General features: G+C 40.4%; 1 protein-coding gene across 3 annotated transcripts in view; it reads left to right on the top strand.

The window, feature by feature from the left end:
- Nucleotides 1-13900, top strand: part of LOC146506986 (GDNF family receptor alpha-2-like) — a 74369-nt gene that overhangs the window by 46232 nt on the left and 14237 nt on the right. For all 3 annotated transcript variants that reach the window (XM_085181470.1, XM_085181469.1, XM_085181471.1), the window contains exons 5-6: nt 9449-9561; nt 10498-10638. In XM_085181470.1, the coding sequence (XP_085037596.1) occupies nt 9449-9561; nt 10498-10638 (254 nt within the window). The remainder of the gene's footprint in view (nt 1-9448; nt 9562-10497; nt 10639-13900) is intronic.

The following is a 13900-nucleotide window of genomic DNA, read 5'->3' as shown; positions in this document are numbered from 1 at the left end:
GTATGGATTAGTAAATGCATTTACTTTCCTAATTCAAATCTCGGAGGGAACATGGTATAACGGAAAGCTGTAGTGATTACTAAATGTTCTCGGACCAGAGAAACTTTCCATAGCTATAAGTACAGTCGGGGGAAGTAACCCTTTCTTGTGTATGAGCTGGAGATGATTATATTGCTTGCAACTTTGCTTTAAGGGTCCTTTTTAGTTCCTCTTTCAGCGTAGGTACTCCTTGAGTGTGCTCCCGTGGTACCATATCTATTATTAATGCCAACATTATCAATAGGGCTTCCGATTTATCTACTGTACGATCGCTGTGTGGTTTTGAATGTGTCAATTAAGGCCGACTCATTCACTTCTTAATCACTGTTACTTTCAGATTCTCTTTATACTTACAGAGACATGCTAAAAGCTGCTGCATGTAATGCTTTCTATAAACATTTCCACTAAATCATTTTGCATGTGGCTGATCGTTTTTTGATTATTGGTAACAACTGTACATCAGTATTTTGCTTTTTTTTCAGGAAAATTAATCTACTTGTTTGATGTGTTCACTTTGACTGGTTCGTTTATCTTTTGGAAACTCAAACAAGTACAACTTTGAACAAACTATTCACTTTTTACCAAAACCCACACTGCTGGACAGCGTGTGCCATATATCAAACATCTTTCAAAATTCAATTTTGTTTTATTTATATATTGCTCGTTCACATCTCAAGACATTTTGCAATATGTTGTAAGTTAAATATGGGCCTCTGCAATATTAGATAAGGAACCCCAACATTTCAGCTATGCCCATTGAGGAAGCCCATGACAAACGGAGAGGAATGTCTCATTTTAAACAGAAAGAGATCTTTAGCAGAGCTAGACTCACAGAGGAAAAGCCATCTGTCACAACCATTTCGGGGCTGAGGGGAAAGCGAGCACAGAGCAGAGGAGGACAGAGCGAAGGAAACAACAGGAGAAAACAGAGTGAAGAGAGTAGTTGAGAAGCACTCCTCAGTGCATCAGGGGAAGTCTTCCAACATCCTGAGCCTTTAGCAGTTTAACTAAGGGGTGGTTCGGTGTCACCTGATCCAACCCTAACTATAAGCTTCACAAAAAAGGAAAGTTTTAAGCTGATTATTAAAAGTAGAGAGGGCGCCTGTCTCCTCAACCCAAGCTTGGAGCTGGTTCCACAGGAGAGGGGTCTGATCTGAGTTGAAGGCTCTACATGCTATTGTACTTTTAGTCTGAGAGCAAAGTGCTCTGTTGGGATGATATGGTACTACAAGGTCTTTAATATGTAATGGGGCCTTATCAGAGAGGAGAATGATCTTTTAATTGAATTCTGGATTTAACAGGAAGCCAATGAAGAGTACGTAGCTTTCTTGTCCCTGTCAATACTCTGCAGTGTTTTGGATTAACTGAAGTCTTTTTAGGAAGCTTTTAGGACAATGTGGTGATAATAAGGAATTACAGTATTTCATGTTAGAAACAGCAAATCCATAGACTAGTTTTTCAGTATAATTCTGAGACAGGATGTTTGTAATTTTTTCAATATTAAGTTTCTTTTATATTCTTCAACTCACAACAACAGTCGTCTCAAGGTGCTTCATACTGTAAGGTAGCAGTCCCCGACCTTTTTTACGCCATGGACCAGTTTATGTCCGACAATAATTTCACGGACCAGCCTTAAATGTGTTGGATAAATACAACAAAATAAAACCAGTAGAGGTACAAAAACAGAAGATTTATTCATAACACACGGGAAAAGACCCAGGGAAACCGAGTTAATGATAAAAACGATTAGAAAATAACGATGAAAACTGATAAAAACCCTGAAAACCATAAATTTCACACCAGCAAACGACTCACAGACCAGTACCGGCCCGTGTCCCGGGGGTTGGGGACTGCTGCTGTAAGGTACACAACCTACAATATTAGAAGAAAAAGCAAGTATTACACAATCCCCTATGTGCAAGCACGTGGCAGCAGTGGAAAGGAAAAAGAGTTTAATAATTACTAATGATTAAATGCAATAGTGGTTTTTAAACACAGGGAGGGCGAAAAGAGAAGTAACGCTCAGTGCATCATGGGAAGCCCCCCGGCAGCTTAAGTCTACTGCAGCATAACTAAGGGATGGTTCAAGGTTCCTTACAGTGGTGCCAAAGGCCGAGGTAAGAGGCCAGTGAAGTATGTGGTTAGTCACAGTGTGTCTCTGGTTTTTAGAGCTGAATACAATCATTTCAGTTTTGCCAAATTTACTTCCCTTAACTGATTGCACTTAACAGAGGCAACAAAACAGAAAACATATTGTCAGACTTCCCTTGATGTATTGTTAGAGTTATTACTCACCATGGAAGAAAGAAAACACACTTGATGGGAACTTGGTATGTGTCTTTAAATGAAGTCATAGTCGTTACTTTTCATAATAACAAAATCAAATCTAACAGTGACAAAGGCATTATTGAATTGAATATTACTCCTGCAGACTTACGCAGTAATTAATCTCTCTGTCACTGGGAGCAGATTGCTTTGTAATGTCACCGGTACAAAATGAGTTCACCAGCAGTGTTTGTACATTCAATCAAAATCCAACTCTTTAAACTGAGCAAATGCAGAAGAAAATCAAATCTATCTTTGAAAATTCTGATATTGATTCTTCTTCATATGTTAAGATCCAATAACTCAGCACTGCTAGTTTACAGTTTTGTGACCTGTAAAATGACTTTGAATGCATGAGAAACTGAGGCGGTAAAAGAAGCACTGATATTAAAGCCAGTTTCCTGGTCAACAAGCATTACTATCGTCCATACGCAGCTCTCTTCAGATGGTCTATCAGATATCAAATGGTTTTGATCTTCTGGTTAATAATGCAGGACAAACTGTGTCACCAGCCAGTTTTTGTTGGTTTCAATTCTCTGCTGAGTAAGGGGTTGAAAGGTTGTTTCATTTGACAGCTAAGCTAAACTGCCTTGCGCTTTGACTCAATGCCATCTCTGCACAGTTGGCCTTTTAAAGCATTGACTAGGAATCCCAGTGAGTACAGTAGATCTAAAGGAGGCAGGCCTCTGTCCAGACACATTTTGGAGAAAATAGCAATGGGTGAAACAGACCGTCACCTCTGACTAGCGCCATCTCAGGGTCACCGGCAGAAGCGTAGGGAGAGAAAGCAGGAAAAGGAGACACTGCAAATTGTCTGTTAGTCGTAAGAAAAAATAACTCTGACAGATGTTATTCTATTTTAATCAAAATATATTCATAGCACTCCACTCACAAGGTAAGTGCTTCATTGTTAGGAGTTTCATAATAGTTTTTTGTCATGTATTGAGCGGTGCAGAATAAAAGAGTGTCAAAACGGTTTAATTGTGAAGAAGAAAAAAAACAACAACATTGCCGAGCCACATTGTTTGCTTTGGCGTTTAACAGCTAGTGACAAAAGAACTGCTGAGTGCTGTCGACCGAACCACGGTCAAATTTACATGCGATGAATTTGCACATGAGCACCTCTAGCTCATGGCAATTGGTTTACACAAAAGTGACAACAGGACATTAATGAAGAAGGAGAAGAGAGGAGAAGCGAGGAGAAGATAAGGTCAGGTGGAAAAAAAAAAAGAGGCGAGGTAGCAGAGGGGAAACATCTTTTGTTTTTTTCTTATTTGCTTCATGTAAGAGATATTATGTTGGCAGCTATTGTGTCATGGTTATTGTTGTGCTTTCTGTAGATGACTGAGCGATATGGTTTCTAAAGACTCTCTAGGCTAAAGACTGTGGGAAGCGATAAGAGTGAAAAGCCATAATTTCACATTTAACAGAAAGTATCATCCGTAGAAAAAAACCTCATAATTGTAGACAGAGCACAGAGGGGAAATTCTCCAAACCAGCCAGGACTCTCAATGAACTGTTGTTTTTCAAATGAAGCTATTAGAAGACTTTGGAGTTTGATAACTGTTTTTCCTTGTTCCTCTCCTCCTTCGCAAGGAAATGGTTTCCAAGACTGACACTCATCTGATTTAAGTCACATTGTTTGTCATGGGCATCGAGTGATAGGAATAAGAATCCATATAAAAAGCCATTAGTTTTCTATTACTGCCAAGCTGGATGGACAGGCACTCAGCGCTCAGCCGAATCACTGTGTTTAAAGTGTCAGGTTGGTTGAAAGAAGTCTACCTCTGTGGGGGCTCCCCCTGCCACTTCCCTGGGGGCTGAGTGGCTGAAATGACCATAAAACTCTGTTGAGCTAGACAGCCTGTAATTTCAGCAGTGAGAGGCGCTTTGCCGAGGTATAATGGAAAGCCCATGGAAGCCATGAAATGCGCTGCATCCTGGTGTTGGAACACCATTGTCTGAACACTCAGGACACCTCTCTAAACTTTAAATTACTGTTTTTAAGCCATCATTGTCTGAAAGAGGTCTGCTTCTAAAAAGAAACACGGTGCTTGTTCAGTTTCTTTAATCTTCCGTGGTCTTTGCCATTCTTACAGAAATCTGACGTTCACATTCTGTATTAGTAAAAGACCTTTTGCCCATAAGATACAGAAAAATGGCGCTTCGAAAGGTTGCTTTGTGTGGGCACAATAGAGTTGTTCTCTCTCCCCTCTGTCGTATCTTTTTTATCATCTGTACCATGGTTGTGGGTACAAGTGCCTTTTTCACTCTGAATGGAAATGGTTGAGAGGGGCCTTTGAGTGAGGAGGACAAGTGCTGAGAGGGGTTGCTTTGCATTTGTCTGTGTATGTTCTTTTTTTATTATGAAGGCTACTTACGTATTGTGTGTCGCTATTCGATCGTGCGCGTTTCTGTGTCTACACTCGTCTCTGCGGCGATGGCGGCGCGAGCATAGCGTGGTCAGTTTACTGAAGCAAGGTTTCACATGTGATGTTAGCAGCATGTCATGTCGAGAGGCTCTCTGGGGTGATTTGTAAGGAGGGTGGATGGAGATGGAGTAATGAAGTGTGTCTGAGTGGGGTTTGCTGCTGGAAGTCCAAGCGCCTTTAACGCCACACTGGCTACATTTCTGCTATGATGACACAGACACACAAACAGACAGACAGACATGGGAAATTGTTATGTCATTATCCCACATTTAATCTCAGCCAAATATGCTTCTCTCCTCTTTTGAAGACTAACATGACGGCATATTGGTTTTTAAATCACTGCAATAAAAGAAGACCTTTCTCTCTGATAGACTATGCTGTGTCCTCTACAAGTTTCACAGAAGACAATCTTTTCACAGAAGACTATGTTATTCACAAAAAATAAGATATTAAGTATCATTCCATCTTAGTTATTTCAGAAAAAGGTATAAAAATTATAAATATGTGATCAAATACCAATTCCACTCTAGAATATTTAAGTCTAGCAGTGTGTGAAGACAGAGCCATATGTATATTTTGTTTACATTAACATTGGCCCTTTGAAAACTATTGTGGTGAACAGTAGTTTGCACCATCAACATATTGTTCTTGTTTTTTAAATGCGTTGTATACATGCATCCCTCGTGCATAAATACAATGCTATAAATGCATAACTCTAATTTTTTTACAGCGCAAGTACAGTATGTGTAACTATTCATAAATAATTTTAGAATTTTGCTGTACAAAAGTCAAAATTCACATATCTTTTCATGTTTTTCTTTGAAGAAAACATGTCTAAGTTTATATTTTTGGAGGATTTTTATCAACAGGAAAAGACTTCATGTATTTTCCCTGAATGTAAATTTGAGGTAGCTTTATGGAGTCAAGAGGCAGTAAGAGGACAATGCTACTGGCACAAGTGGAGGTACATTTTTACATCTTGGTAGCAGTGGTTGGACAGCAAAACAATAGGAGGGGAAAAAAGGAGCCACGGGAATAAACAGTAATGTGACTGTTATGGAGAGCTGTGTCGGTCGTGTATACAGTGGCAAAGCTGTTCTCAGGCAAATGAAAGACACACTGAAACTTGTCTGACTCCAGCATAGACATATGCAAATGAAGAAACAAGCAAAAAAAAAAAAAGAAATAGAAAAAAAAAATCTTCATCTGAACAACCTGAATAAAAAACTTTAACTAATAAACAACTCAACTTCTTTCTTTTTTTATGACAACTATGAGGAGATCATTGTGCGGTCCTGTTACTTGTTGGATCTTTCTGTGGACTTTAAATCTTCCTGTAGCATCTCTCTCTCTCTCTCCGTGTGTTGCCAAAATTCTTCTTTGGAGTTCTGCCGTGAGTGTCTATGTTTTGCAGGAAAATTGACAAGACACAGCTGGTGGATTTTTGACCTCTGATAGATGGTCTTGTCTCTCCAGATGGTCTCATGTCTTGCTGTTGCACTGTGTACTATCCTTTCTAAAATTCCAGGGTTTGAGCCTTCATTTGATATGATGAAACCAACATACTGTTTCCAGACTGCTGATTTTGATTTCAGAGTTGATGTCTTGGGGATTGTTAGGTATGAGCTTAGCCTTTCCTTTTTCTGATATCCATACCAAAAGCTGAGGCTTCTTTACCAAGAGGTTCCACCAAGCTTGAGAGTTTTCTTTCTTTCCCTTCAAAGACATGAATATAAAAATGTGGGCTGGTGATTGTTCTTCCTCCGGTGGTAACTGTGCCTTCATGCTGTTTCAAGGCATCTTTCATAATTCTCCAGGTGTATGTTGGAGAGGGTGGTTGAGAGTAGATACTTGATGATATTCCGACTAGGGATGGGTACCGGTATCCGGTGCCATGATGGCACCGGTTCTGACATAAACGGTAGTAACCAGACCGAAAAGCAGCGCACATTTCGGTGCTTTATTTCGGTGCTTTTTTTCCTGAGCTGTGATACACTTTCTTCTTCCTTACATTTGTATTGGCGGTTGGCAAACAACTGAAAGGTGCATTAGCGCCACCAACTGGTATGGAATGATACGCTTTAGATTCTAGCCAATCATTTTACGTTCCGAGGATAGTAGGCGGGTCCAGGTACGTACGTTCTTTTAGAGCAAAGCTACAGATTAAAAATGCCCAAGGCGAAGCGGTCAAAAGTCTGGCTGTACTTCTCAGCAAAATATGCAAACTCAGCAGCCTGCAACAAGTGCTTTAAGCTGATACTGTGATACTGTCAAAGGAGGTAACACCTCAAATCTGATGAAACACCTGGCGCCGCATAGCGTTCTTTTTTAAAGCCGAGAAATGCGCCGTATTTGATAGCTTGTTGCGAGACCTCACACCGTGCACATCTACTGCTTGTGGGTTGCCTGTTATCGGACCTGGAGTTAGCAACATCCCCCAAAAACCCGAAGAGGAGAGTCCTGGCCCCTAGCCCTGCCAGTGTAGCAGAAATGATGACGGATGATGATGCAGCAGCAGCTGTTCTTCTCTGCATCAGTAGCTTAATGTTGTTCGTGTGTAATTACGTTGAGTAGGCTAACCACGTTATTACATTAATGCATGTAAGGTGAACTAGCAAACACCATCATAGCTACATGTGGCTGTCTTCTTGTTTGATGGCAGATACTCCCTTCACCCTGGCCAAAAAGGCTAAAATGACCAAAGAAAAAGTGGAAAACAGCTAAACATAAGAGGATTTTGGACAAAGTTTGTGTTTTTTCCATTGTTTAAGCACTGCTTCCAGCCAAGAGTGATACCATATATGCCCTATAGCTGCAGAAAAGGCTAACATTGTTATCTTTTTACAAAAAAACAGCTGAACATGAGACGTTTTTGGACCAATTTTGTGTTTTCCATTCTTTAAGCACCGGTTTGAGCACCGTTTAAGCACCGGCACCGTTTCAAAAGTACCGGTTTGGCACCGGTATCGGATAAAACCTAAACGATACCCATCCCTAATTCCGACTGTATTACCAGCTGCCCATGCTGTCACTCAAGAGAATAAGGCTTATGTGCTTGTCATACAGGTGTTTGCTGATTCAGACCAGGTTGACGTTGACAAGGCTGCATGCCACATCCCATCAAAGGCCTTCTTGAAAAAGAGCCCGTAGTGGCTGTAGAGCAGAAGGAACAGCAGGTTATATGCTGTTTGGAAGGTTGGTGGTTCGACCCTATGAGGAAGCACTTGGCGACAGCGGGGAGGAAAAAAACCCTTTTAACAGGAAGAAACCTGTGATAGAATCAGGCTTAGGCAGGAGCAGCCAAGTGCCATGATGGACGACAGGACCAAAGACACACTGTGGAAGAGGCCCAGAGATTAAAAACAACTGATGATTAAATGCTTTGTTGTCTTTAAACTAAGAAATTATTAGCTTAGCTTAGCATTAGAATTGAGATAAAGTTTTTATTTCACCAAAATAATAATGAAACCCTTATCTAGAAATATATGTATGTTGTCTGAAAAAAAATGCAAAAAGGGGCTCATTCATGTGTGAGTCATCAGACATATAAAGCGTTTAATACATATAAATGTGCATATAAATAAAACATAGTCACTTTTTTCTGTTTCTTTTCTATATGAGCAAAAAGCGCTGTTAAGATAAAACCTCCAGTCATTCTCATTGGTGTCTGAGTCCAAGTTCATTTCTTTATGTAATCCAAAATATGTCACAATTATGACAGTGATGTGCTTCTCTTAAATATAATAAAACCCATAATATTTGCACCATGACATCTGACAATAAAAAAAAAAAACAGAAGAATGAGCAGCTAACAACCATTAAGTTCCTTAGAAGGGAGTGGTTATCAGGTAGTGCTGGGTCACTAGCTTATCAACCATTCAACAACCCAGATTTCATTAATACTAAACCTATTCTTCTGTTTATATGTGTGATTTTGTGTGTTCACTAGGACAACACAGCCCAAGGTAAATTAAGGTACATTTGAACTTAAGGCCAAAAAAAGTGGTCAGACCAGGTCAGAGGGAATAAGTCATGCACAACTCGGAAAGAAGCAAAGAGGAAAAAGAGAAATGCAGTATGGATTGTGATTCACATTGTGGGCAGCTGTGATGTGAACAGTACAGACAGCGCAACTTTACTCACGCTACTCCCAATAAACCTACTTAAGTGGATTAGCAATGCCACCCTGGGGGCCTCCACAGACTTAAAGCTCTTATCACAAACACACCGAAACAAAACATACTATTTTTATCAGTCTCCTTGGTTTGTGGGGAAAGTGAGTTGGTGATGGTTAAGAGATCCAGGATAAGCACAGAAGCTTTGGCCAAAAGAGCCGTATCATATCTTTTCTCATCTTTATACAAATGCACTACGACTGGGTCTCTGCTGAATATTACTAATAGGTTGTTGGTTATGAGGCATAAGTGTTTGATATTCACGACACCTGTTGTAGAGGCCTGGGAACAGATGTTGTATATACTTTCCCAGTTTGATGCTGGTCATAATTGGCAGCTGCTCTGTAGAAAAAACTGTGCCAAAAAAATTACGCCCAGCTTTTTGTATTTGTGTGTTTTCATCTTGTGCATGGACTTTATGACTGAGCCTGTGCTTCTCATTCTTTGTCTGTGTTGTGCTTCGTGTTTTTTGTGCAGGTCTAGGCTGGCTGATTACAAAGAGAACTGCGGGATGACTCCACACGCAGCGAGCACCTGTCCTAACCAAGACAATCACCAAGCCTGCTTGGCCTCCTTTGCGAGGCTCGTTGGTCAGTACATGGCTACGTTGTGAGAAGAAAATGACGGCAGTGAAATGTGTGGACACAGAAAGGCAGATTCAGAATGTCACTGGGTTTTTTTCTACCTTTCACACACATAATGCAATAAAGAAAAATACTCCAAAAACATGAGACAGCGTGCCAGCAGTCCAGGCTGCTTTCATCACGAGGACCAGACAGCAGAGTTAAAACTGATATCTCCACCAGTACACTGGGCATTAGTTCACTACTAGAAGTAATTAGGGAGCAGAGGAACCGAGAGAGTGTTTACTTAATTAAAACACTTGATGAACATCTGTTTGCTTGCAATAAACGTTAAGTAAACAATATGTACTGACTAGTAGATGCATATTTTTCAGTCTCAGCCAGCAGCAGCTAGGTAATGCTGTGGCAGTACCACAGAGCTTGCTAAAAAAAAATAAATCTGAAGACAAATTTACACAAAAGGGCTTTTTCTGATGCTTAGTGGTTGCTGAAGTGTCCATATTTCAGTATCAGTCAGTGCTTCCCCACCATGTGTCATAAATCATGCAGTATGAAGTGATGATATTCCACGGTGGTTCCTGGATTTCTCTGGAAAATACAACACACAGAATGTACCAAACACTCATGACACCAGCTAAAAGCACTGACACATAGAAACATTTGGAAAGTAAAATGCTTTGGCACTGTAGTGCTTTATTCAAACAGGGCCCACACTTCCTAAAGCAACTACTTTGCAAAATATTTATAACATAATGGCCACTTTCCATTTAAAATAAAGCATAACACAATTGTTCACCTCCCTGTAAACTCCAACAATGCAGTGCAAATTCATACCTGTGACTAACACCTTGTTGTGCATTTTGTATGCAATTTGCTCTAAATGTAATCCATTATTGTCCATTAGTGACACATAACTGTATTTGTGTGTGGATGCCCTCGCAGGGACGGACGTGACTCCCAACTACGTGGACAGCAGCTTCTCCAACTGGACCATCTCCCCATGGTGCACCTGCAAGGGCAGCGGAAACCAAGAGGAGGAATGTCAGAGCTTCCTGCGGTACTTCACCAATAACGCATGCCTAAGTAAGCCGTCACAACTCATGAATTCTCTGAAATGTGTTTTGTAACGGATAGGGGCCAAACAGGCATGTATTATTGATAAAAGCACAAGCCTGCGATGCGGAACTTTCTCTTTCAGCCACGTAAGAGAAGCGAGAGATGTGAACTTCAGTCTTATGCAACTTTAATGGTTTCATGTCAGATCCTGGTTTTCAGTGTCATTGAGCTCTTCAGCGAAATAACTGTGGATGTGATGTTTTTAAAGTGTGGATGTTGGCGGCATGACTGAATGTGGAAATAACAAGAGATGTGGTTAGAGGGTGTGGGTAATAGATAGCTTTTAGACATCTGAAAATCAAAACGTCTGCATGAAATGAGGTGCTTGAAAATTTTTGCAAATCACTTTTATTTCAAAGAAGAAGAAAAAAGTATTTTGTGTATTTAATAATGAAATAAGGCTAGAAGGATTGCATGTAAATATTTGTCAATGAAGGATTAATGCATGGGTGGATGGACTTGAAATCATTATATAAAATTGTCTGTTAGAGAATTGAATACAACCTGCAGATATCCCTTTATCCACAGATTAAGTTGGAATTAAACGTTCTTAGTTTCTCAGATGCAAGTAATTTCTTATCATTTCTCATCCCCCCTTTGGGCAAGATCTGCCCAGACTTTAATACAAAAGAAACCATTTGCATGTCATTTTCACATTCAATCTAAGAGAGTTAAAGGGCTTAGGGGAGAAAAATGTCATGAAAAGGAACAGACTAGCGCAAATGGAATAATAGGGAGAGCTAAAATACATATCATCTGTATATCTAATGCATAACATACAGTGTGCAGCGTGACAGAAGGGTTTCTTCAAATATCTTTATGCTTTTTCACCGAAAAGTAAAATATAGCAAGTTCCATCCTTGCTATGGTGTAGCGAGCAATGTCATCAGTACTACAAGACACCATTGCCTTTACCATGTTCTATTGTGTGGATAATGCTTTCAGACCATTTCAATAGATTGCTGGGTTACCGTTTTAGCTGAGTGTGCAGGATGAGGGATGAAGCTGGGAGCTGAGGAGGCGTCTCGAAAAATAACACAAAATGCAGCATCTCCTCTTTGCAGTCGAGGGGAACAGGCGATAAACTTCAACACACCGGGAGGTAGATATACACAAAGTCACAGTGCAGGAAGATGCATATTCAACCCCCTTAATCTGAAAGACATTTAAATAAAATTTCATTCAAGCAAAACAACATAACCATGGCAACTGTAGCATTAGTAAACAAAAATAAACGTTAAAATTTAAAAAAAAAAAAAAAAAAGTTAAAGAAAAAAATGGGAAGGTGTAATGCAAAATTTGGTAATACATGTAAGGAAAAATAAGAAGTTAAAAAGTAAAACTATTCAATCACCAAGGTCAGTATTTAACATTAATATGATTGGTCTCTGATGTTTTCTCTCACATTATTTTAACCAGTTCTTATTGTGCAGTAGCTTTAATGCCACCACTTCTTGCAGCATGTAGCATTTGATTAGCAGTGGCAAAAGCAGCTGCTGTGGCCACAAGTGTTAATTACAAATTCTGGTATATTCAATTCTTTTTGCCCCTACTGGCTATCAATAGGTGATTTAACTGTGTACAAAAACAATTTAGTGTTATTGGTGCTGAATAAATACAGCTGTTCGCATACTAATTGCAGCAGGATGGAAACCCTTCCACAGTGTATATAACCCTGAGTTGGACAAGGAGGGGAAAAAATGGATGGGTGGATATTTTTATGGATGTCTTTCCATTAAAATGTCTAGGTAGTAGCTAAACATCCTTAAAACTGATGAGTTGACAACTTCAGAAACAACTGAACTTCAAGCAAGTGCAACAAATCCAGAGACAGCAGCTGTGATTTGACCTTAATATACTCCACTTCTGCTGAACAATGGTTTTTAATTAGAGAGAAATACTTGAGTCCAACTTCTCAGATTTTCCCAGACCGGGAGTCTCAGTCTGCTTGGAACATCTGCGCAGAAACGCTGTGTCTGGCAAGTTGTTAGTGAGCCAAGTTTTGGTCAGAACAAGGCAGAAAGTCCAAACGTTACTCTTTCTTTTTGTACACTCAGTCTTATCCAGATATCTAATTTAAAGTTGGCCAGAAAAGTGAGGAATCACAGACCCGAATGTGGTAGAGTTTTGGTTAATTAGCAGACTGGCCTGCTCGCTCCTCTTTAACTTCAATGCGCACCAATTCTGTTGAAAGAGCTTGCTCTAGCTAAGCATCTTGGCAACACTCTTTTTCTAGGAAACCACTTACTCTGCTCATACAGTGGGGCAAAAAAGTATTTAGTCAGCCACCGATTGTGCAAGTTCCCCCACTTAAAATGATGACAGAGGTCAGTAATTTGCACCAGAGGTACACTTCAACTGTGAGAGACAGAATGTGAAAAAAAATCCATGAATTCACATGGTAGGATTTGTGAAGAATTTATTCGTAAATCAGGGTGGAAAATAAGTATTTGGTCACCTCAAACAAGGAAAATCCCTGGCTCTCACAGACCTGTAACGTCTTCTGTAAGAAGCTTTTCTGTCCCCCACTCGTTACCTGTATGAATGGCACCTGTTTGACCTCATCATCTGTATAAAAGACACCTGTCCACAGCCTCAACCAGTCAGACTCCAAACTCTGCCATGGCCAAGACCAAAGAGCTTTCGAAGGACACCAGGAAAAGAATTGTAGACCTGCACCAGACTGGGAAGAGTGAATCTACAATAGGCAAGCAGCTTGGTGTGAAAAAATCAACTGTGGGAGCAATCATCAGAAAATGGAAGACATACAAGACCACTGATAATCTCCCTCGATCTGGGGCTCCACGCAAGATCTCATCCCGTGGGGTCAAAATGATCATGAGAACGGTGAGCAAAGATCCCAGAACCACACGGGGGGACCTGGTGAATGACCTGCAGAGAGCTGGACCAAAGTAACAAAGGTCACCATCAGTAACACACTACAACGGCAGGGAATCAAATCCCGCAGTGCCAGACGTGTTCCGCTGCTGAAGCCAGTGCATGTCCAGGCCCGTCTGAAGTTTGCCAGAGAGCACATGGATGATACAGCAGAGGATTGGGAGAATGTCATGTGGTCAGATGAAACCAAAGTAGAACTTTTTGGTATAAACTCAACTCGTCGTGTTTGGAGGAAGAAGAATACTGAGTTGCATCCCAAGAACACCATACCTACTGTGAAGCATGGGGGTGGAAAACAATCATGCTATGGGGCTGTTTTTTCTGCCAAGGG

Source organism: Neolamprologus multifasciatus, chromosome 12 (genome assembly GCF_963576455.1).
Source record: "Neolamprologus multifasciatus chromosome 12, fNeoMul1.2, whole genome shotgun sequence".
NCBI classification, from domain to species: Eukaryota; Metazoa; Chordata; class Actinopteri; order Cichliformes; family Cichlidae; genus Neolamprologus; species Neolamprologus multifasciatus.
Note: the sequence above shows the minus strand (reverse complement) of the source record. Positions and strands in the feature narration are given on the sequence as shown.